General features: G+C 43.2%; 2 protein-coding genes across 4 annotated transcripts; one reads left to right on the forward strand and one right to left on the reverse strand.

The window, feature by feature from the left end:
- The first annotated feature begins 1,330 nt into the window (after positions 1-1,330).
- On the forward strand, positions 1,331-17,347 carry spag17 (sperm associated antigen 17). Of its 3 annotated transcripts, XM_058066761.1 has the most exons (48): positions 1,331-1,546; positions 3,149-3,289; positions 3,364-3,423; positions 3,485-3,613; positions 3,705-3,840; positions 4,041-4,232; positions 4,298-4,482; positions 4,549-4,698; positions 6,042-6,096; positions 6,167-6,294; positions 6,358-6,549; positions 6,629-6,727; positions 6,798-6,945; positions 7,018-7,215; positions 7,309-7,343; positions 7,501-7,614; positions 7,680-7,834; positions 7,944-8,062; positions 8,162-8,220; positions 8,284-8,505; positions 8,598-8,712; positions 8,795-8,890; positions 8,958-9,062; positions 9,189-9,325; positions 9,409-9,505; positions 9,573-9,706; positions 9,784-9,868; positions 9,950-10,128; positions 10,197-10,502; positions 10,575-10,730; positions 11,089-11,228; positions 11,296-11,426; positions 11,495-11,628; positions 11,723-11,902; positions 11,976-12,083; positions 12,164-12,215; positions 12,290-12,380; positions 13,029-13,076; positions 13,159-13,252; positions 13,483-13,582; positions 14,044-14,083; positions 14,986-15,035; positions 15,133-15,269; positions 15,335-15,513; positions 15,576-15,636; positions 15,710-15,857; positions 16,839-17,000; positions 17,081-17,197. In XM_058066761.1, the coding sequence occupies exons 1-48, from the start codon at positions 1,439-1,441 to the stop codon at positions 17,107-17,109; spliced, it is 5,919 nt and encodes a 1,972-aa protein (XP_057922744.1). In that variant the 5' UTR covers positions 1,331-1,438; the 3' UTR covers positions 17,110-17,197. The 3 variants fall into 3 exon arrangements, with proteins under 3 accessions (XP_057922744.1, XP_057922743.1, XP_057922745.1); XM_058066760.1 differs by having other exon boundaries at positions 16,839-17,347; XM_058066762.1 differs by lacking the exon at positions 1,331-1,546 and adding an exon at positions 2,111-2,199 and having other exon boundaries at positions 16,839-17,347.
- On the reverse strand, positions 14,989-21,086 carry ttc29 (tetratricopeptide repeat domain 29). Its single transcript, XM_058066766.1, has 15 exons — positions 20,604-21,086; positions 20,326-20,408; positions 20,209-20,268; positions 20,060-20,119; positions 19,885-19,944; positions 19,553-19,716; positions 19,304-19,480; positions 19,030-19,242; positions 18,881-18,966; positions 18,299-18,390; positions 18,107-18,230; positions 17,944-18,033; positions 16,848-17,881; positions 15,317-15,507; positions 14,989-15,247 (listed from the first exon to the last, which is right to left on the reverse strand). The coding sequence occupies exons 2-13, from the start codon at positions 20,385-20,387 to the stop codon at positions 17,726-17,728; spliced, it is 1,344 nt and encodes a 447-aa protein (XP_057922749.1). The 5' UTR covers positions 20,388-20,408; positions 20,604-21,086; the 3' UTR covers positions 14,989-15,247; positions 15,317-15,507; positions 16,848-17,725.
- Positions 21,087-21,392: the final 306 nt, after the last annotated feature.

Below are 21,392 nucleotides of genomic sequence, written 5' to 3' on the forward strand. Positions count from 1 at the left end.
ATCAAGTCATCAGAATAAAATTAATGACTTTCAGTAGACAAAGCTTTATTTTTCAGGCATACAAATGCAGAAAACACACCTGCAGCTTGTCAAGATACTTCCTTGCAAACGAAAAGGCTAGAAATATCTTCTACCATCCATCTAGGCTTGTACAATCCACCCCCTGTCAAAAATCATGCATGTTCTTATAGAATTGAATGCATTGCTTCCACTGGTCTTCAATCCATGCTGTAGAATGCAATCCGTTTGTGCAACATGTCTCTCCATAGTGATTTAGAGGGGCACCCGATGGATAAATGGATTTTGACAGTGCCGTGAGACATTTGCTGCGTTTGATAATTGTACTTGTGTATGTGCAATGTGGTAAGGCCAAAGTAGGTCAGTGACTCTTTAAGTGCAAGTTGATTGGACACTCAGAAAGAGAGGGTGCATTCAGTACGATATCCTTATTTGCTTCCTTACTCCTAGCTATACCTGCCTAGATCTTTGCTGGCTTATCCATCATATATTATTAATTCATAGCCAAGTGCCTCTTAATGGAGAAAAAATACACATTTTGGCATGTGTTGCCATGCTATTCACAGTGTTGTCTTCAGTGTCGCCACAGTGTGCCTCTAGCCGAGGTGACCTTCGCACGATGTTGGCTCTGCTACTGTGTTGGCTCTGTTACTCTTATTCGCAGATCTGTGGCAGCTGCGGTTACTGCTGTCTCACGTTTACGCTGGAAGTAGGTCATTAAAAACAGATCGTAAAATTCATCATAAACCTGACATTTGCTGCATGCTTATTTTTTGTTTTCAAGCTATTATACATATAAACAACTGTTATTGCTGTGTTTGTGTGTGCTTCCACTTTTATTATGCAGAAAAGCCATAAGAGGCCGGTGTGGGCATGTTAGGGTTTCTTTGCTTGCAGCTGTCTTCCTCATTCACGCCATCTCATCGCTCCAAGTGAGGATGCCAACTTGTAATAGGAAGTTGCATTTTGGTGAGGGGTCACGGATGTGATGTTAAAAATGGCAATATTAATTTATATCCTGGAAGGATCTTCAAGCAGCCAAATTTGCTTCTGTCATCTAGTGGACAATGGCTATAACGACAACACTTTAAAGCCCACTAAACTTAAAATTAACAGGAACATAAAAAGTTAAATTAGCCATATAGGTAATTAATATTTAAATGTGTTAAGAGTTGTGTCGTATTTGATGCTGAGAACATTATTCTTGGAGTAGCGTGAGTCGCTGATCAGAATTAACCACTCGAGCTTTTACTTTGAAAGCCCCAGGAAAAGGAAATTTATGTTGACATGACAACGATTTGCCAGTGGTAGTTGCCAAGGGCGACAAATACACGCGGGGAAGCCAGACAAGGCTTGACTTGACGATGGAAATGTGCCACTAAGTTTGTTTCTATTGATTGGTCTCCCCCACCTACAGGAAATGGCACCAAAGGCAGCTAAAAAGGACAAGGCTAAGAAAGCCCCCGCCACACAGGGCCCGGATGTCCAGAGTTGGGAGAGTGGTCTGGCTAATGCACAGTTTGAAGAGGTTTGAATTAGCATTAGCATTCACATGCTAAATATGTTTGCTTTAACCAGCTGCTTTAAATGAAGTCAAGTTTGATAGTAATGATAGTAAAGTTTTTTATATATTGTTTTCAAATTCATTTGGTGTTAAACTAGATGATGACGACATTGTGTGTGAATTATTTGGCATAATGAAGAGATGAAGGGAAAAACAAATGACTAGGAAAAGTGTGATGCAGAAAGAATACAAGAGAATTTAAGACGGGGGAAAAAGTGGAATAAAGCAACAAAAAAATTACAGCAATTGCAAAGCATAAGGCCTGTCACATAACAAATATATTTTATTGTCAACATTATTTTGAGACCATGTTTTCATTAATTTAATGATTATATGTAGCATAATAATGCAATTAGGTGTGTATCAAAACTTGAACTCTGATGAAAAAACACAACAAAAAAACAAATAATAGTATAAAGTCGCTGTAAACAAAATTGGAGTCAATAAATAATGAATATAGTATTATTCCTTTGCCTTAGAAACCAGCGCTTATGTGTCTTCATTCAGTGTGTTGCATGTCACTTGCATGTTGCAGTACTTGCTAGCTGCCCTGACTCCACCCAGTGGGACTAAGAGACTGAATGACTGACATTCTGCTATAGAACCAACATACACAGGTGTTAAGAAAAAAGGAAAAGTGTGTGTGTGTGTCGAAGGACACAGGAAAAGAGTGGAATCAACCAAAAAGAAAGGGATCGCAGAGCATTATTGAATAGCATGGTAGCTATGTCTGCATATGTTAATACTAAATGATGACTAATAATGTCTAAAAATGCTACTAATGCTAACACATGGCAGTTTATACTTACATAAACGACTAAAAAGGCTACTACACTAACATTAGAAGGCTAACATGCTAATGTTAGCATGTAATGCCTAGCATGTTAGCGCTAAGTGTCTGTGTATGTTAATCATAAAAATGGCAGGAAAATGCTACTATGCTAATGCTAGCAATGCTAGTATGTCAGTATGCTAACATGATACCACAATATACCAGGAATAATAAATGTCCGGATTGAGTTTCGTCTTTCTCATCGACATTTCGTCTTTGGAATTGTTTAAATGGTTGAGAAAAGTAGCAAAGTGGGAATTTAGTGTGAAGCGAACATTTTAGTGACGTGAAAAATATGTAGCCTGAATATATAGAACAGTTTGATGTTGGAATGGCTTGAATCAGTTGAGAAAAGTGGTATTTTTTTTCATCTGAAAATTAGGTAACCCGAATGCCCTGAATGTTTTAAACAGTATGTTGTTGTAATGGCCTGAATGGGGCGAGAATGAGAAATATGGTAGTAAAAACAATTGGTGCTTTTTGGCAACACTATTTTGGAAAAGCTAGAAAAGTCACATGCAGCACAGTGCCCTGATTCCAGTCAATTTAATAGCTCATGAAAACCAGGACATTTTCATCACTTTCCAAAAAAACAGTACATCCAGAAGAGTATGCAGAAACAGGAAACATCCTGGAAAAATAGAATGCTTGGTCAACCTACTTATTACAGCATGATAAATGTAATTAGAAATGATGTGCAACCTTTTCTCATTTATCCTCACCAAACTTTCCAGGACCATTGGCAAGCCTGTGTGTGTTTCGTGGTTGGAAAAAGTCCAGATGACGAGAACCTTATCCCCATTCTGAATAAAGCTGTGCAGCAACCGCAACGCAAACGTTTTAGTTCACTGACATGGGAACACACAGAGGCCAAGGTAGTAATATTGTATGTCCACTGTTGTCCACAACCAGCTCTATGACGTTAATTTTCCTATTTTTTGAAACACAGATTGGTGAATATGGGAATCCCAAAGCTAAGAAACGTGAAAATTTTCCTCAATTTTATGAGGTTGGTTTATAAAATGCATTAAAAGAAGCTGCAGTGCTCTGTAACCTGCCTGTACTTTCAGGTCACATTGTCTGCAAAAGTGCTGCTAGATGCAAAAGAGGAGATCCCTGCAGAGCTGATGTCACAAATAGTCAAGTTTATGCTCCTGCAGATCAAAGATAGCGACCAGCAGAGGAGAAAAACAGAGCAAGTGAGTGGCATGCTGGGGTTCTAGTCCACATTCTGTTGCTATTTGCTTACAATCATGTGTAGAAGGAGTTCACATTGTGTTTCTCTTTGAGTCTGAGGAGACATCTGCATCCACCAAAGACAAAGGAGGCGGCAAAGGCAAAGACAAAAAGTTAAAGGAGGAGGCACCTGCCAAACCAAAAACAAAGCTGAAACGCAGGGATGATGTGGAGCCGCCCAAGTACATAGGTACACATTATTATCATTATCATCATTATCATTATCATTATTATGGCCGTAGCAGTGCCAAGGCCCTATTGTATATTTTCCCATTAAACGATAGCTGTGCGGAACAAAACAACGATGTTTGCTGTACAATAGTATGATAGTTTGATAATAGTATGATAATTCTGTATAATTTTCTAATGGGCCTGTTTTTGTGTGTAAAGACGATGAGCCAGAAGACGGCCCTCAACACTACATCCTGCTCCTGGGCTTTCACAAGCCTCACCTGGTGGGGACATTGGAGCCTGCAGGTATACACGTTTCCAACATCATCAAGTTGAGCGCCACGCACCCAACGCATGACGATCTGCAACAGGAGGAAGAAGAACAAGAGAACTCTGAGACCGATACCAAATGTGAGACAGCAGCTTTTAAGGTGAATTTTTAGCCAAAATTTCAAATATTTGCAATGTTCCATCAGCGGAAGAAATTGCTGCTAAAGAGAAGTGGGATGCTCAGGCCAAGGAGCTGGACAACTTCTGGTCTGGTTTTAGACAAGTGTTAGACAACAGCCTAGCAACCTCCCGGCTGCACAATGTGGCTCAGCTGGAGTACACGGTCCCGGACATCCTGACGACCGTTGACCCGGAGGATCCCGAGGCTGTGGTGCGTTTGCCGATCTCTTCCAGTGTCCAGTGTCTTTTTCCCTCAACATCTGTTGTGCGGTTTCAGATGGGGTTAGCTACACAAATGTTTGATGGTGTAGCCCATCTTATCTACGACTGTCTGGACTGGCGAAGGCAGCACCAACACTACATTGCCACCACCGAGTTCATAGCAGTGCCCTCTGTGGTCACGGTGGACCCCTCTCAACCTCCAGAGGTATACGGTGTGTTTATATATACACATATGCAATAATCTAAGGAATAATAGTAAGGAATTGATAATAAACGGCAATATATGTGAATCTAATCCAATCTGAATCCAATCCAGAAGTAGAGACTGGACAGTCTGAAGTTTCTCAAGAAAAGAGGTTACTTCAAGACTTCAAGTAGCTTTAGCATTTTGGCGTTAGGTTTTCTACAGCATCGCTAACATCTAATGTTACATGTAATTACACATTTTACACGACTACCAGTGTTTAACAAAACTTAGTTATAACCATTAATTGTGGTGGGAAACGGCAATTAGCAACCCCACTCCCTCTGTGCACACTCTATAATGCTACACAGACAACCGCTTTTGGTTTATGACACAAAATAAACACAGTTCGGAAACTGATAAATTGCTAATGCTTTTTCTTCTGACTCTTCCACACGACCAAGTAATGATGGAAAGGCGTCGGGCCCATGTTCACCAAACAGTCCAGTGTGAAATGGCGTTCACAGATTAAAATGCATTTCTTTTGCTGGTAGGGAATTAGGAACTCCAACCACTTGTGCCTGATGGTGGCCAATTGGAAACAAATGTGGCTTTCATTTACACCCAAAGAAACACATCCTGTGAGCCTTTGCTAACAACGTAAACACAGTAGCATAGCTTGGGGAAGGGCAGAGAACGTATCTGCCCTACATCACAAACCTCCAGTTTGGCATTTGAGCCATCCCAAACTTCTTTCAGGGCTCACTTCCAAATGCGCAAACCTCATTATCTGAAACTTTGGCATCGTTTAACATGAGAAAACGTTCTAACTACATTTATAGGTCAGAAAAGTGGAAAAATCCCCCTTTACATTTACTTTTTATTATTAAGGGAGAAAAAAATGGTTGGGCCACCTTTGCAGCAACAACTGCAATCAAGTGTTTGCGATAACTTGCAGTGAGTCTCTTATATTGCTAGGTAGTGATTGTCTTTTGGCTTATACTGTTTGTCATATTTTGTGAAACGCTCATTCGGCTTTGTCTTTTTAAAAAACATTTTATTCTAAAATGTTGACTCCACTGACTGAGGAGGTGAACAAAGTTATAGCAGCTATATTCTAATCATTATTTAAGAAACTATGCACAATGGCAATGTATTCACAATCAATTGGGTTCAGTAGTTTGATATATCACTCCTACTGTTGACATATCGGTAGTATGGACAGATTTTATTTTTACACTGTGAGCCTATGTGTCCTTAGAGCCTCAGTCTATTATGCAAAAGTGACTTTTGCATAATAGGAGGCATTGAAGCTTTCATGGACTGGATTCATCAGTGTGTACAATTGTGTGTTTCTCTGCCAGCCTCCACCAGTTTTATTGCCACAGTCCAAAAAGTCAGGGCGCCCGCCTCCTCCAAGTAAGAACCTTTTTTACGGTCATTACTTTCATCACAGTCCAACTTTCTTCTTATGATTTTTTGTGAACAGAAAAGGTACAGGTGCCTCTCACCACTGATGTGGACATGAATCACTACAACAGACTCCTGGACAAGATCCCACCTGAGGCCTGCTCGGTGCCACTGATCTTGCACTGCATGCTGGAGCAGGTTGTGCTGGTGGGTATTGCAGGTTGTGTAGGTAGTAATAATAGTAATAATAATAATAATTTGTGGGTACAGATTGTGTTGTCAAGTGAGCAGCCACCTCAGCCAAATGTGTCTGATGAGCCGGAGCCTCAGAATGTTCCCCCTCTGGACCATCAGCTGGTAGGTCAAATGCTCCACAGCGTCCTGCCTGTGGTCCATGCAGATGAGAGGAGACACCTGCTGTATAGTTTGTTGAGCACAGTAAACAGCGAAGAGGACAAGGAGGTACTGCAGCGTTGTATGACGGAAAACACAAACAAGACTATAAAATAATCATGATTATTTAGAGGTTTTTCTGTGTTAGATGATTAAGGAGCAGTTTGAAGAGACTCCCAAGAAACCTGAGCACCCTGTGATCATCAGACACCATGATGAAAGAGCACTACGCTTAATTGGTGTAAACGTAAGTACAGAATTTTAGTTGTATCACCTATAGGACCATTAAACCTAAATGTGTGTTCTTGTGCCTCCAGGAGATTCAGGATTTTGATCTAGGCGAGGTGGAGGCAGCCATGATGATGTGGTCACCAGTATGGAAGCTGATTGTCTCTGTGGCTCAGCGGCACAGCAGCTCCTGCTGGAGGGCCATCAAGCAACAACTCCAGCACCAGTGCACTGATGGTCAGCCAAGAAGAAACCGTTTCTACATTTCTTAGCTTTCCAATGATGTTTCAACATAACCATGCTATGCAGATGAGGTGTCATGGCCGCAGGTGGAGCGCCTCATTCACCAGAGTGTGTTTGAGAGCATGCAGCTCTCAAAGGTGGATGAAAAAGGTGTACTGGCAAAAGATTCCGGAACTCTGGGCATGGTGGAATCAGTTAAACAACACCCCATAATCCCATGGGACAACCCGCTGTCTTTTGCCAAGAAGAACCTGCGCAAGAAAGGTGTGTTTCAGTCATTTATGATGCTTCCTTCACACAAGTAGTGAAATTAGTGACTTCATCAAAGGCTGAATTATTTCTTCTTCTCTGCTGTAGGGCCAAAGTTTGTAGAAGACTGTACTACCACACAGGTGTTTATATTTTATATCCTTATTGATCTACAGTAACCATGCAGCGCAATGCATACAAAGAAAACATCTACTAAACAGATTAATAAATGCTCAATAGTATTATGATACTAGTAATAGCATTAGTCGCCATTTTGGATGTCTTGTTCCTCTCCATTAGGTCAACAAGCCACAAGAGGATCATCTATCCCTGGCAGACATTCAGAGTTGTCGACAAAGGTCTCTCTTGGATTGGCACTATGTGGAACATTATGACGCTACCATCTTACCTCAGGTCATATCTCAAAAAACATCTGAATTGGATGAGTTCTCATATAACTGCATCTTGTTCTTCTGTAGGTCCTCCAGTCAGCCGCCCAACAATATCGCTGTCTGGACACCCTCCGAGGAAGTCATAATAACGTCATGTACATTTTCTGCCACAATCCCATACATCCTAATCGCTTCTGCAATGAATTCTGGAATGTAGACATGCACACGGATGTCAAGTTCAGGTAAGAACAGACCTGCGTACTCTGCATGCATTTTCAGTATAAAGTACTTGCCTACCTCAAAGTGAGCAGGTAATTCTTACAACCTGTTAATTATACTGCCGTTTGATAGGATGTATTTGGAGCACGTAGCAGACACCATTACAGAGTGGACTGAGAAAGAGGAGCTTAAGAGACAACAATTAGAGAGCACTAATGTGCACCGTGCAGAAGCTCCAAGAGGTCCAACACGTATGTTCATTATTATTATTCTATATTGAGATAGCTATTAATAATCAGCACTGTGTGAATCATATCTTCCCGTTCTTGCACTTTATGAAAACACGGTAGGCTCGTTAGAAGATGAAGAGGAATCAAAGGAGCCATTCATCACTAAAGACTCCCTTAAAGTTTGTAATGAAAGCATTTTGAGGACACAAATGATAATGAATGGTAATAAGAAACTTTCACAGGCTTCCTTGTTGGAGGAGGAGAGGCAAAAGGAAGAGGAATCCAAGAAAGGTAAGAAGTCAGGGAAGGCATCCAAGGGGAAGCAGACGGATGAACCGAAGTCTGTGGAGTCCAAGAAAAGTGAGAAATCTGTGCCGGCTGGAGGGAAGCACAACAGCACCTCAGCCTTGATTGCAGACCAGTCCCATGCCGGTAAAGTGGATGACAAAGAGGAGTCCAACACTGTAAGAACACACACAGGCAGATACCCTCTGATATTGAAATATAGCTTTTAATACTGGATTTAGAAATGATGATGAGTACAACCTACTTGTAGGGATTCACAGGCTTTCAAATGGATGGAATGTTGATCCATTTGTCGGGCCATCTCCAGTACCTCTTCCCATCCGATGGAGGTCACGTTACCGTGGAGAGCATCAAGTACATGGCAGGTAAAGTGAGTCTTCCCATTCATGTTTTAAATTATGTGGTCGTTTTGATTTCTGTGCTCGTGCAAACAAACTATGATTCCAGGTTCCAGTATGCTGAAAGTGGACGTGAGGAAGGATGGTCATCATTTCTACACACACATTAGCCATGTTGTCAACCCAGCAAGAACTGACATTAAAGGTAAACATCACATAAACACTTTTGAGCGAGTAATTGGAGCACTGACATACTGACTCCTTGCCAATAGAACATATGAAGATGACCACAGTGAAGAGGCGCTCCTTTTCGGCCCTGTTAGATAACGGCGTCCAGCTCTCATTCAGTTTCTATGGGCCAACGGGAGAATACAAAGGTGTGAGCCCTTGCAATGACCACTTCATTATGTCTAAGTGACAATGCTGAGCGAGTTAGTCACTAGTGTTATAGTCTGCCAATAAATACACAAGATTCAACTTGTTTTGCAATATCCTTCTCACAGACAATCAAAAGGTCACAGAAAGTCACAAGGAAACCGAAAGAGGGCCACAAAAGTTGATGGAACCAGAACCAGAACCAGAACCGACCCTGAATCCTTGCACGGAAGACACCCCAAATAGTGACAATGGCCCTGCTGAGGTGCAGTTTGACACACACTTAAATGACAAAATGGAAACACAAATATTTGCTGTGATTGTTTCAGCATTGTGTTTTATTTGAAGGTGTGTGAAGACCAATCACAAGAGTCCCCATGTCCATTCAACAGCCTCAACATGTCCCTCCCAAGCGGCCAACTGCTGCATTTCATGCGTGATGAAGGTGAACAACTCTCACACGTGTGTGCAGAAAATGGCCAGCATGTTTACACCGATATGTGTGTCCTCAGAGGAGCAGAGTATGATGGTACGACTGAGTTTTCACACTCCGGGTCACCAGCACCCCTCCCTCTCCAAAGAGGCGTCCCGCACAATCACCGGCCAAGGAGCCGTGATCCGATACATGCAGGATGGCTCCTCTGAGGTACAGTAATCATACAGGAACATACTGATTTGTTGTTGCCGCTTAGTATCATTGCATCATGCTCGTTTGTACTGCAGGTGCTCTTTGCAGATGGGTCAGTCAGCACCAGCACGGATTCTGGTCCAGTGTGGGCGCAAGAAATTGACCTCCCCTCCACAGACGGTAAGGAACCAACACTAAAACTAAGACTCTTCATCAGCCCATATTCATATTCTTGCCTATGTTTCTGGTATGTGCTTCTAGAGCAAAATTCAGAGGAGACTCCTCCTTCTCCTCCTCCTCCTCCTTCACCTCCTCCTCGAGGTTTTTGGACAACTACGACTCCCTCCGGTGCTCGAATCAGTACTATTGGTAGCACACACCAATATAACCCAACGATCGCTCTTCTAACCTACAAGACGTCAGACCCGATCACACAAGATGTGAGAGAGTGCTGCTGCTTCTCATCCTGAAGCCACATTTGCCTTACTGTTTGTATTGGTTGACCTAGATGATGCTGAGCCGGGAAGATCTTGTGGTTTCAGTCCAGAAGCCAGATGGATCTTTGAAGGTTGAACATGCAGATGGAACCAGGATCACCACACTTTACCACGACAGGTCACCAAGGATGCAAGATGACATGCAGCCTACGGGTGAGACTGCAGCAGGGAGCCCTGAAACACCCGCCAAAGAGAAGGTGGTGTTGGTGGAGAATGAGGCTTTTGCCACCGTGGTGATGTACCCGGAACGACACATGGCTGAAATCTGGTTGGTGGATGGGACCGTCATCACTGGGAACAAGAAGGGAGCCTATCAGGTTGGTACATGTGTATCATCATGTCATTCTTGACTAGCAAACGCTCCAATAAACAACTCTCTGCTGTCCAAGGTGGTCCCATCCAGTACTGGGCTCCTGCAGATCCAAAGTCATGGCAAGTTTGTGTACACCAGTGGGCCCCCTCAGGATAACTTCCCCGCTTACATTATGAGCCATACAGACACAATGACCTTTTGCGTAACGGACCCTGATGGAAACCACTTCCAGGTTAGTTGCAGCACTAAAGATTTACACTAAGCAGCTCCGGATAGGACAACCATAAATTATTATCCTATTAGTGGCATGTTTTAAAACCCATTCTTGTAATAACATATAATTAAATTGTACATGCCTACACAGTATATGTGTAGGTGTTCATTATAAATCCAAAGATGAAAAGCCATTTCAGCAAATTAAATTGCAGCATTCTCCACCTTCAATGATGTTCTTTATTATCAACACAGTCCAGGTTGTGTTTATGATTAAAGCACTCACTGTCTGTAATTCCTACAGCTTGTTAGGAATTATGAGACAATAGTTCTACATTAACAACAATAATAATAATTATTGTATATATGTGCTGCAGGTGATGGAAGATGGCCAGGTAACAGTGCTTAACATTGGCCCACCTCCATGCATGCTTCAGGAGGTTGAGGAGGAGGAGGAAGAGGAGGACAACACAGAGGTGTCAGTGAGTCTTGTGAAGGACAGAGGACATTATCCCAGGTGACAAACATACAGTACCCGAGTGTGACTTTCCACTTCATTGCTAATTGCTAGTCTTCGAACACAGGCTCTTCCTAGTGCATGAGGATGGTTCTGGTCTTGAACTTCTGAGTTCTCAAACTGTGTCAGAGCTGCTGTACCAGGCCCACTTAGACCCTACTGTGGCTCTGTTGAAGGACCCGCTGCCAGACACACAAGGTGATAGTCCGATAAAGTCATGACACACGTCGTCATTACTGTAACACAACCTTTGAGGACTCTTACAGATGAGTTTGGCATCACCATCTTGAAGCCCAGCCATGAGAGCGTGCGCTCCAAATGGGTGCAGGAAAGGCAGAACCCTGAAGTCATGCCTCAGAACCTCGGCTCCCGCGGCTTGCACGACTTCCCTTGTGTCGAGGTACTCGTACTTCATGTCATTCTATATAATGTGTCTTACAGACACATTTGCAAAACAAAACAACACAACCTTTGCCCTCTTTCCTTTCCAAAAGAGGTCAAGTCCTGCATTTGAGACCACTACGGTACAAAGTCCTACCTTGGGAAACTGTACCGGTTCTGCAGTATCCACTGTAGACCTGCAGAACTGCCCTAAGGTCCTAGAAATTAGGGAACTTTACCAGCACAGAGCCATCACCAGAAGACTTAAGAACATTGTGGATATGCGACTAAAGGTCAGTAGATGACATCTCAACTTGCTGTGAGGTACTGAACAGGTACTGAAGTCAAAAGTGCATCTCTTGTCAGGAGTACATTGGGAGTTTGATGGGGAAGGCTATGTGGTCAGCAGATGTGATGCTCAAGGAGCCTCGCACTGAAGAGGAGCGTGTCCATGCAGGTGTTCTGCTCACTCAGGTGCTTCACACACAACCACACACCACAACAACAATACACAGGGTGCTAACTAGACCATTACGTATTATTACGTATCTAAGTCTCTGACGAAGGAAGAGGATGAATGCTGCGTCCTTGAAAGCAGGACCCCTGGTAAGCGTCTACTTAGTCCCACTTTTAGAATGTTTGCTATGCCATGCAATTCATGTTTGTGTGTGCGTCCACAGGGGATATTGGCAGCCTCTACAGCCAAGCCATGCAACCTCCAGAGGAGGTATTGGAAGTTCCTGAGGATCTCACCGTTGTACCCAGCGCCAGGTAAGAAACGTAAACAACAGCGGGATTGATGATGTGATGCCTCCAGGTTTCTTGATCTCATCAACACAGGCTCCAGTCGCTAATATCTCCTCATTTTTCATGTGAGCAGAAGTATTGGAACACATATTAGGTATCACTATCTACTGTTCATAAAAAACTTGATGAACAAAAGTACAGTGGTGACAGCAGAAGATGCACACCACTCATTAGCAAGAAGAATATAAAGGCCAGGCTGGAATTTGCCCAAAGTTACAGAGATGTGTTTCAAATGTCTGTTTACGTTTGTTTGCTCCGCATGTGATTAAGTACATGATGGCTGCAAATGGACGGGATTTCACATACAACCCAGCAGTACTATACTGACATTATGTAATTACATATTACATGTAATTAAGTTATTTATTACAACATATTTATAGATTATCACTCAGTTAGGTGAAATGAGATGGGTTTTATACTAAAAAAAACAGCCTAATAAGGAGATTAAATGCACAAAATGGCGTTTTTTCACCACAAATCACAGGGATACAGTATATACATTTTTGTTCCGTGGTGTGCTGTGAGATTTGTGGAATGGAAAACATCTGCCTTGAGTTAATAACAGTTGACAGACTGATTTAATCGCCCTCTTTTCTCATCTTCTTGCAGCTGTGAGGTGAAAGAGTCAAAGTGGACAGATCGACTGGAGCAGTACAGGTAAAAAAAAAAAACTAAAAGAAGAAGTAAATGTTCCACCACGTGCCATCTTGCACTATGTATGTATGTATGTGTACTTTAGACAGGAGCTTTTTGAGGTGAAAGCTTGCATAGATGCCCTGAGGAAGAAGCTTGTTGTGCCATACTTCCACCCAGAAAACACCTCAGTACACCAGGCAAGTCTTGACCTAAATGCAGTCTCATTTATGTATCTCTTATGCAAAAACTGTAAAGTCAAATCCAAACTAATTAACAGGAGAAGTGCATCTTATACTTTTCCCCGGCAGAGCAAATGTGTTTAGCATTTAGGGCCATTTAGATAAACTATACTATTTGCCCCACTGTCTGGACAGGACAGGACAGAATTTAAAAATATAAAGATTTAGTGCTGCCATTCTTTTCTCAGAATTTTCGCCTCCATGGAAGTCCGGACATTTGGAAGCCAACCTTTCCCGGGCCAGACGGTACAGACGAGGCCTACCACTTTGACATCCTACAAGATAATAGTAAATTTATTTTATTTAATAGGTTATAATAATGGCTGCACGGTGGTCGAGTGGTTAGCTCGCAGGCCTCACAGCTAGGAGAACCGAGTTCAATTCCACCCTCGGCCATCTCTGTGTGGAGTTTGCATGTTCTCCCCGTGCATGCGTGGGTTTTCTCCGGGTACTCCGGTTTCCTCCCAAATTCCACAAACATGCTAGTTAATTGGTGACTCCAAATTGTCCATAGGGATGAATGTGAGTGTGAATGGTTGTTTGTCTATATGTGCCCTGTGATTGGCTGGCGACCAGTCCAGGGTGTACCCCGCCTCTTGCCCTCAGACAGCTGGGATAGGCTCCAGCACCCCCGCGACCCTCGTGAGGATAAGCGGTAGAAAATGAATGAATGAATGAATGAAGTTATAATAATTAGTTTATGTAATAAGAAAAACATTAACAAGCTACACTGTCTTTTTTGTACAAAGTGCAATGGCCATCCATCCCAATGCCTACTCATTCTGCCAGGTAAGTCACTTTGACATTTGTGTTTGATATAGTTCATGGGAAATGAGAATGTAAGTCATGTGGCAAATGAAAGTTAGTTGTGGAACATGTTCCAAAAATCAAGTCAATATGGGACATGTAAATAATCACATAAAAGGCACGGCTTTCAACAGCCACACTCCTTGACTCACCTGCTTATGAATGTGTAACAAACAATATGTTGTGTTTATGTAGACCATGGTTCTCAACTGGTTTTGCTTCAGGACCCACCATCACCCCTCAATGACTAGCAGCAATCCAAATTGCAACATTGTTTCCACCCAAACTTTTCAAATATCAGCTGCATAGAGGGTACTAACTTTTGAACGTGTAGCAAGCATTGTATCCGGCCCTCTTGCTGCTCCAAGCATGTAAGCTACAGCCCGTCTAAAACACATAACTCCAGTTACTGATTCGACTCCTCAGATAAACAAAAAGTAGAATTAAAAAGATTCCCTCAGCAGGCAAGCCCAGACTTCCTGCTCGCTGGCTATTTGTCCAGTAGTGGTGTGCGATACCGCTAGATTTGGTATATTTGGTATCTGAACAAGCATCAGAGAGTGTCCTGTACGCGTCCTGACCAGATACCCTAGCCACCTCATCTGGACCTCTCAATCCGGAAGAGCAGCGGTTCTACTTTGGGTTTCTCCCAGATGACAGCACTTCTTACAGGAGAAAACAAGGGTATGCATGTGTATCGATAGGTAAATTTGGAGCTCTGTGTTAAATGGCTCGGATGAGAATAAGCACCTAAGTCAGAGTCCATGGTCATTACACAAAGACGACGAACAACCGAAAGGAGCTCTGCAACCCACTAGTTGAGAATCAGTCATGTAGATAAGGATGCAACACTAACGTCATTAAGAAGGTTTACTTGGTTACAGTCAGGCAGTCGTGAGGAACAGGACACCTGGGGTGATGCCTCCAACTGCAGGTATGTTCCTCCTTTTTTTGTTCCCGCTGAAACGTACACAACAATGCAGAGAGCACAAAGAACCAATCATCTGTGGACATGTATGTCTCCATACCAGGTCAAAGCAGTTGGATGGACTTCTATGGCCCACTTAGATCAACCCAGGCGGATGTGAGCAGGGAGCCCAAGCAGATGACTATGAGACTGCCGTCAACGATTGTCAGCTCTAAACCCTTCAGTGTGCCAAATTATCACGTAAGAAAACACACACATGCAACTCGATTTACACAGTTTTTACTCACTTTTTCTGTCCTCTGTAGTTCCGCTCTGTGGAGGATCCAGTGCGGCGCAGATGTCGTACCATTTCGCTGGCTGACCCGGGTACCGTCATTAGGGGCTTTGAACTCCGCCCGTCCAGCATTGACTTTGGGACACAGAAGGAGGGTACATCCTCTGCCATCACTGTGGTGATGAAGAATGTGGGCGTGGACACCTGCAGGTGAGACAACAACATGGCGCTGAGAGAGAAGACCGACTTAAGTACTTGTGCTTTTCATCCAGATTCCACGTCAAGCAACCGCCAATCTCTTCAGGCCTGCGTGTCAAATACCATCCAGGGCCTGTGAGTACAGACAACATCACTAACTACAGCTCGGCAAAGTCAAACTACAGTGATTCTTAATCTGTCTGTCTAGGTGCCTGCAGGGTTGCACGTTGAACTGCAGATTGAGCTCTTTGCTATGTGTCAAGTCCACGAAGGCTACATGGACCCCAACAATTACATCTTCCATGACATTGTCATCCGCACAGAGACTGACATCATCTATCTGCCTGTCATGGCCAATATCCTTACAGCAGTGTGACACAATAGACTCATTAGAACAAATAAGGATAGCTTTAACTAGGCATGCTGCGATCCAGCCGCCACTGATCTATATCGGATGATATAGTAAAAAAAACATCTTTCATAGCCGATTACAAAAACCAATCGCCATGTGGTGGGAAATCCTACATGTCTGCTGTATCACGTAGGGTTGCCGACAAAATGACACGTCTCTTATTGAGCTTGACTCAGGCTACGCCAATCGATGCCTTTGCCTGTCTTCCACTGACTATACTTTACATTGGCAGGGGGTACAGTAGCTATAGATACGTGGAGAGCTCCAATAGTGATGAAAGTTAGAGACCCCCGCAACCTGGACAAGTTGAGCAGGACAGATTTCTATTTAATCAACATACCTTTTTGTATAATTTTATCTTGTGCTAAAAAAAATAGCTTACAAATTTTCTGTGTATTCGTGTTACTCCAAATCATACATCAATTTAAATTCAGGTTTGTGTCAATTAGTACAAAAATGTAAAAATGAATCCATGTGATCAGTATCAGCCAATCTCCTTCAAGAATGATCGGAACTGGCAACATCGAACCCTGATCGGATCATCCCTAGTTTTTACACATTTTTATAACATGTAAATGTGCCCACTTTCTCACTTCCTTGTTATTTTTGTTTTTGTCACATTGAAATGTTTCAGGTCATCAAACGGACTTAAATTCATTACAAGAATAACCCACGTGAACGCAACATGCTGTTTGTTTATTAAAGATAACAGATTATCCACATTTTTTGGAAAGCTGAGTTCAATTTCACAGACTGCAGACACTACACTTTTTGCTTAAGTTGCTTGATGATCTGAAACATTTAAGTGCAACAAACATGCAAAAAAAAATCAGGAATCAGAAAGTGAGCAGTGCTTTCTGTATCTAATGGACTGAACTGTTAGATTTATCCCAAAGTCGAAAGACAAGCCTTAACGAACTGTAACTCGTCCTACCTGAGCGCTTCTATGACATTTGGCTCAAGGGTCAGTCCAGCACACGCAAGAAACGCTGCAGGGCGCCCAAACAGTCTTCCAGCCTTCCAGCAGGTCAGCGGCTTGGACAGAATGCCCCCAGTGCACCAGGGGCTTATGCTACAGCACACACAGGTGGATTTGCACAAAAGAACACATTTAAATGGAGTACACCATTGCATTGATCGACTATTTCTATTGGGGTTTTTTGCCAGGACACCATAAACGCAACGCTAGTCTGTGAAGAACACACCAATCCTCTGAACGATGACATCTGAGTTAAACTAATAAATATGAAAACTACTTCCTAGTTTGTAAAAGGATTTATTAAATGTGACTTTTTCACACATGATGTATAGTGTCAATGGCATTGATAGGCCTATTTCCCAAAATATGTTTTATTAACATGGCCCTGTGTGGAAAAGTGATTGCCCTCTGTTAAAACCTAACATAACTGAGATTTATTGGGATCTATCCGTTTCTAAAGCTTTGGGAATCCAGTAAAATATGGTGGTGGTAGTGTGATGGTCTGGGGCTGTTTTGCTGCTTCAGGACCTGGAAGACCTGCTGTGATAAATGGAACCATGAATTCTGCAGTCTACCAAAAAAATCCTGAAGGAGAATGTCCAGCCATCTGTTGGTGACCCCAAGCTGAAACCAATTCTGCAGCAGGACAATGATCCAAAACACACCAGCAAGTCCACCTCTGAATGAAACAAATTGAAGACTTTCATACAACTTAACATAGTTTGAAAAAGTACAAATTGGGATCCAAAACAAAGACGTTTTGAAATGTATATTTTATGGTGTCTGAGATGTTAAATGAGGTCAAAAATGATTCCTTTCAGAGTGAATGTGGTCTAATAGTCGTTGATAACATTGTCGTCAGTGGCGTCATGACGCCCTCTGGTCACTTTCCAGTCCAGCAGGCGTGACAGGGCGAGGGCCATGTCTGACTCCACATCAGTGCTGTACTTCCTCATGATACAGCGCGTGTGTGCGCTGGCCAGTGACGCCTGGTACAAGAGATATGACATGTGACCCTTTGTGTGTCCAGGTGACAATGGTCGGCATGTACCTGGGCCTTGTGCACCAAAGTCTTGTCTCCGATGTCACAAGCGACGTTGTAACCTTGCAGCAAGCTCTCACGAGCGCGGTCGTACTGCCTCTGCAGGGAGGCAGGGATAACCGCAACTGATTGTTTTTGTCACATCGCAGGCAGGTGGTAGGACATAACCTACCATGTTAGTGTAGACGTTGCCTAGACAAAGGCACGCGTCCACCAGGTGGTGATGTAGGCTGTTGCGACGGGAGATGTCTACTAAGGTCTCCAGAAGATGGATTGTGTTGCTTAAGTTGCCTTTGCTAAAACAGGAGGACACAAAATGTCATCTTCATCCCAAACTTTAGAGGTCAAAAGAAGGTGAAGGTACCTTTCACACAGCTTGGCCATGGCCTTGTAGGCCTTACCCAGCCCGTCTATATACTGGGTTGTCCTGCAGATCTCCATGGAGGTGTTGAGGTACTGCAAACAGAAACAAAATGCATGAGTGGATCGTAAACAACTTGCTTGTGTCTTTCACATACATACATACATACACACACATACATACATATACGTACATATACATACATACACACACATACATATACGTACATATACATATATACATACATACACACACATACATATACGTACATATATACATACATACATACACACACATACATATACGTACATATACATATATACATACGTACATACATATACGTACATATACATATATACATACATACATATACATACATACATTCACACACATACATATACGTACATATATACATACATACATACACACATACATATACGTACATATACATACATACATACATACATACATATACGTATATACATACATACATACACACATACATATACGTACATATACATACATACATACATACATATACGTACATATATACATACATACATATACATATACAAACATACACACCTGTTCCGAGGTGTCATGATCGCCTACACTGTAATAAGCCAGTCCAAGCTGATAGGCGGCTTCCCCTTCAATGTATTTGTTTTCAGCTGGAAGACACAACTTCCTTTACTGCTTCCTGTTTTTGCCATCCACAGCAGAGGTGTACTTACACTCGGTGGCCGTGGTGTAGCCGCTGTGGAGAAGCCTCAGAGCCTTGTTATAATCTCCAGCCTGGATACAGGAGTCCGCCTGACGGCTGTAGATGGACCACAGGCTCTCACGGGCGCGGTGCCGCAAGGAGCGACCGGATGAGTCCAACCAGCAACCTCCGTCGGCCATCTGTACGCACAACTGAGCCTGCTGCCTGGCCTCGCCCAGCCGACCTTGTGGCATCAAATGGCATCAGCTTGAGTGCTAACGTGCTAACTGTGTAAGATGCACTACCTTGCCGTAGGTAGAGGTCTGCCAAGCAAGCGCGTGCCTCGGTGGCGTGTCCCATGCAGCCTTCTTCACGTGCGTCCGTGCAAGTCAAGTAGAAGTGCAAACTGAGCCACAAGTCCTCCTCGTCCGTGAAGTAGCCACCCAAGATCAGACGCTGCATGTATGCCTGAGGCCACTGACCTGCAGGCCCATAATTTCAAGCCCATCACTAACTGCAGCACATGACTGTCACATGTGTCTGTGCATCAGTACCGTCTCGTTGGGCCTCTTCGGCCAGGCTGAGGTGCCGACTGATGCTCTCCATTTTGTCTTGTTGCTCCTCCAGGGGAGTTTGAAGACTGACTGCCGAGTTGACCTCCGCCGCCCCTCTGCGCTCCTGATCCAAGCGCACCAGCTGGAAGATCTCAGAGAAGGACCTAGGAGTAAGATGAGGTGGAGCCATGAAAGTTAAACAGAACAAAACAATGACAAAGTTGTACTCATATTAGGCCAGTCGTACCATCCCTGAGCCCACTTGCCCACTCCCAGAAGGATGAATGAAACCCAGGCCTATCACAGCACAAATGATCTAGTGTGGGGAGTACCTGTGGAAGCCATATTGAAGCAGGCCCACGCAGATGTTCTGCTTCTGGCTGTTGATGAACCTACCGGGAGGACGTTTTATATTCAATGATGAACTTGACAAACGTGACAAACGTTCTAGAAGTGACTGATCGTCACAGGAAAAGTTGATGAGTCATCAATACATTCTGAACTCACTTTGCAATTTCTTCCTTTGAGAGACTCCGAGCTGACTTGTCTGTGGTTGGGCGACCTTTCCTACACATAGTGTCCACTTAGATCATGTTTGCGAAGTGACTGACCATCACAGGCAAAGTTAATGAGTCATCAATACATTCTGAACTCACTTTGCAATTTCTTCTTTGGAGAGACTCCGAGCTGACTTGTCTGTGGTTGGGAGACCCTTCCTACACACAGAATGTCCACTTAGATCATGTTTGCAAAGACCAAAACCAAAACTGTACCTGTTTCTCTTCCTGCTGATCCTTGAAGTCATTTCAGGAAGAGCAGTGCCGGATGCAGCCATTGTCAACTGTCACTCAATACACTGTAGTACAAATAACAACACAAAACACAACAGAATCACAACACAATTGGCTGCTGACATTACCACCTAGGATGTTACAGCACACAACATTCCAGAAGTATAGTTCCAGTGACAGGTTATTATAGAGTGATATAACAACAATTATATTGTTAGAAGTTGGTCAAAATATGTGCAGAGTTCAATTTAGGAGCTCACCTTCGGCTGACGTATCGCACGTCGCTGACATCACGGCAGGAGTCTTTTTTTGCTACGCTGCGTCGTAGTCAGTCACCATGGCAACACAACACGGTTCCATTTTGTTGTCTCCATTGTAATCACTGGCTGCGTTCCAATACTGACACGTCCTCTTTAAATGTGCTAGCCCGTCTTGGCTCAGAAGAACCACAACATATAGGAACACTAGGCATATGTTACCCATACCCAAAATCATGGGCAACAAATTTCTGATGTTTTTTGTTTCCCTACGGGGCAATATTGTTACCTGTCAGTGCATTTAGCCCCAAACCGTGGTAAGGGGCGGCCTGACTTAGGCAGAGAAAAACAACACGGCTGCCGCCGGCTGCTTCCAGTCAACTTTATTTTCCACTCTCGCCACCAGAGAACAGCACACACAAAATCCCCGCACTTCCTGGTTCACAGGTCATGCTCAACCCGCCCCACATAGCTGGCCAAACACATGCCTGCAACAGAACCTGAGTTAATTATGTGCTTAGTCTTCAACTTATGTCGCTGTTAAAATGATTTGTTTCCGTATTTGACATACTGTAGTCAACATGAGTGGGTACACTTTAGTAATAAAGTTATTTTGTGTCCGCAAGTCAGAACGAAAAACAAATGCAAAACGTTATTGTTCCAGCAGATGTCGCCATTCAGCCATGTCAACGTCAACAAGCATAGAGACTCATTGTCATTGACGTCATCATTGGAGTTGTACACGAGGTCAGCTAGCTTTAGCTTGCAATAGAAAACATGTTCCTCTGCTTT

This window comes from Doryrhamphus excisus, chromosome 3 (assembly GCF_030265055.1).
Source record: "Doryrhamphus excisus isolate RoL2022-K1 chromosome 3, RoL_Dexc_1.0, whole genome shotgun sequence".
Lineage (NCBI taxonomy): Eukaryota > Metazoa > Chordata > Actinopteri > Syngnathiformes > Syngnathidae > Doryrhamphus > Doryrhamphus excisus.

What these genes read in the sequence shown, in the direction of transcription:
- ttc29 (XM_058066766.1), bottom strand. Translation starts at nt 20,387, where the DNA reads ATGGCTGCATCCGGCACTGCTCTTCCTGAAATGACTTCAAGGATCAGC. An exon ending in TCAAAGGAAGAAATTGCAAA is followed by an intron (nt 19,945 to 20,059) that starts GTGAGTTCAGAA and finishes TCCTCCCGGTAG; the next exon opens with GTTCATCAACAGCCAGAAGC. An exon ending in CTACACCACGGCCACCGAGT is followed by an intron (nt 18,967 to 19,029) that starts GTAAGTACACCT and finishes TGTGTCTTCCAG; the next exon opens with CTGAAAACAAATACATTGAA.
- spag17 (XM_058066760.1), top strand. Translation starts at nt 1,439, where the DNA reads ATGGCACCAAAGGCAGCTAAAAAGGACAAGGCTAAGAAAGCCCCCGCC. An exon ending in ACAGCGAAGAGGACAAGGAG is followed by an intron (nt 6,550 to 6,628) that starts GTACTGCAGCGT and finishes TTTCTGTGTTAG; the next exon opens with ATGATTAAGGAGCAGTTTGA. An exon ending in ATGCCTACTCATTCTGCCAG is followed by an intron (nt 14,084 to 14,985) that starts GTAAGTCACTTT and finishes ACTTGGTTACAG; the next exon opens with TCAGGCAGTCGTGAGGAACA.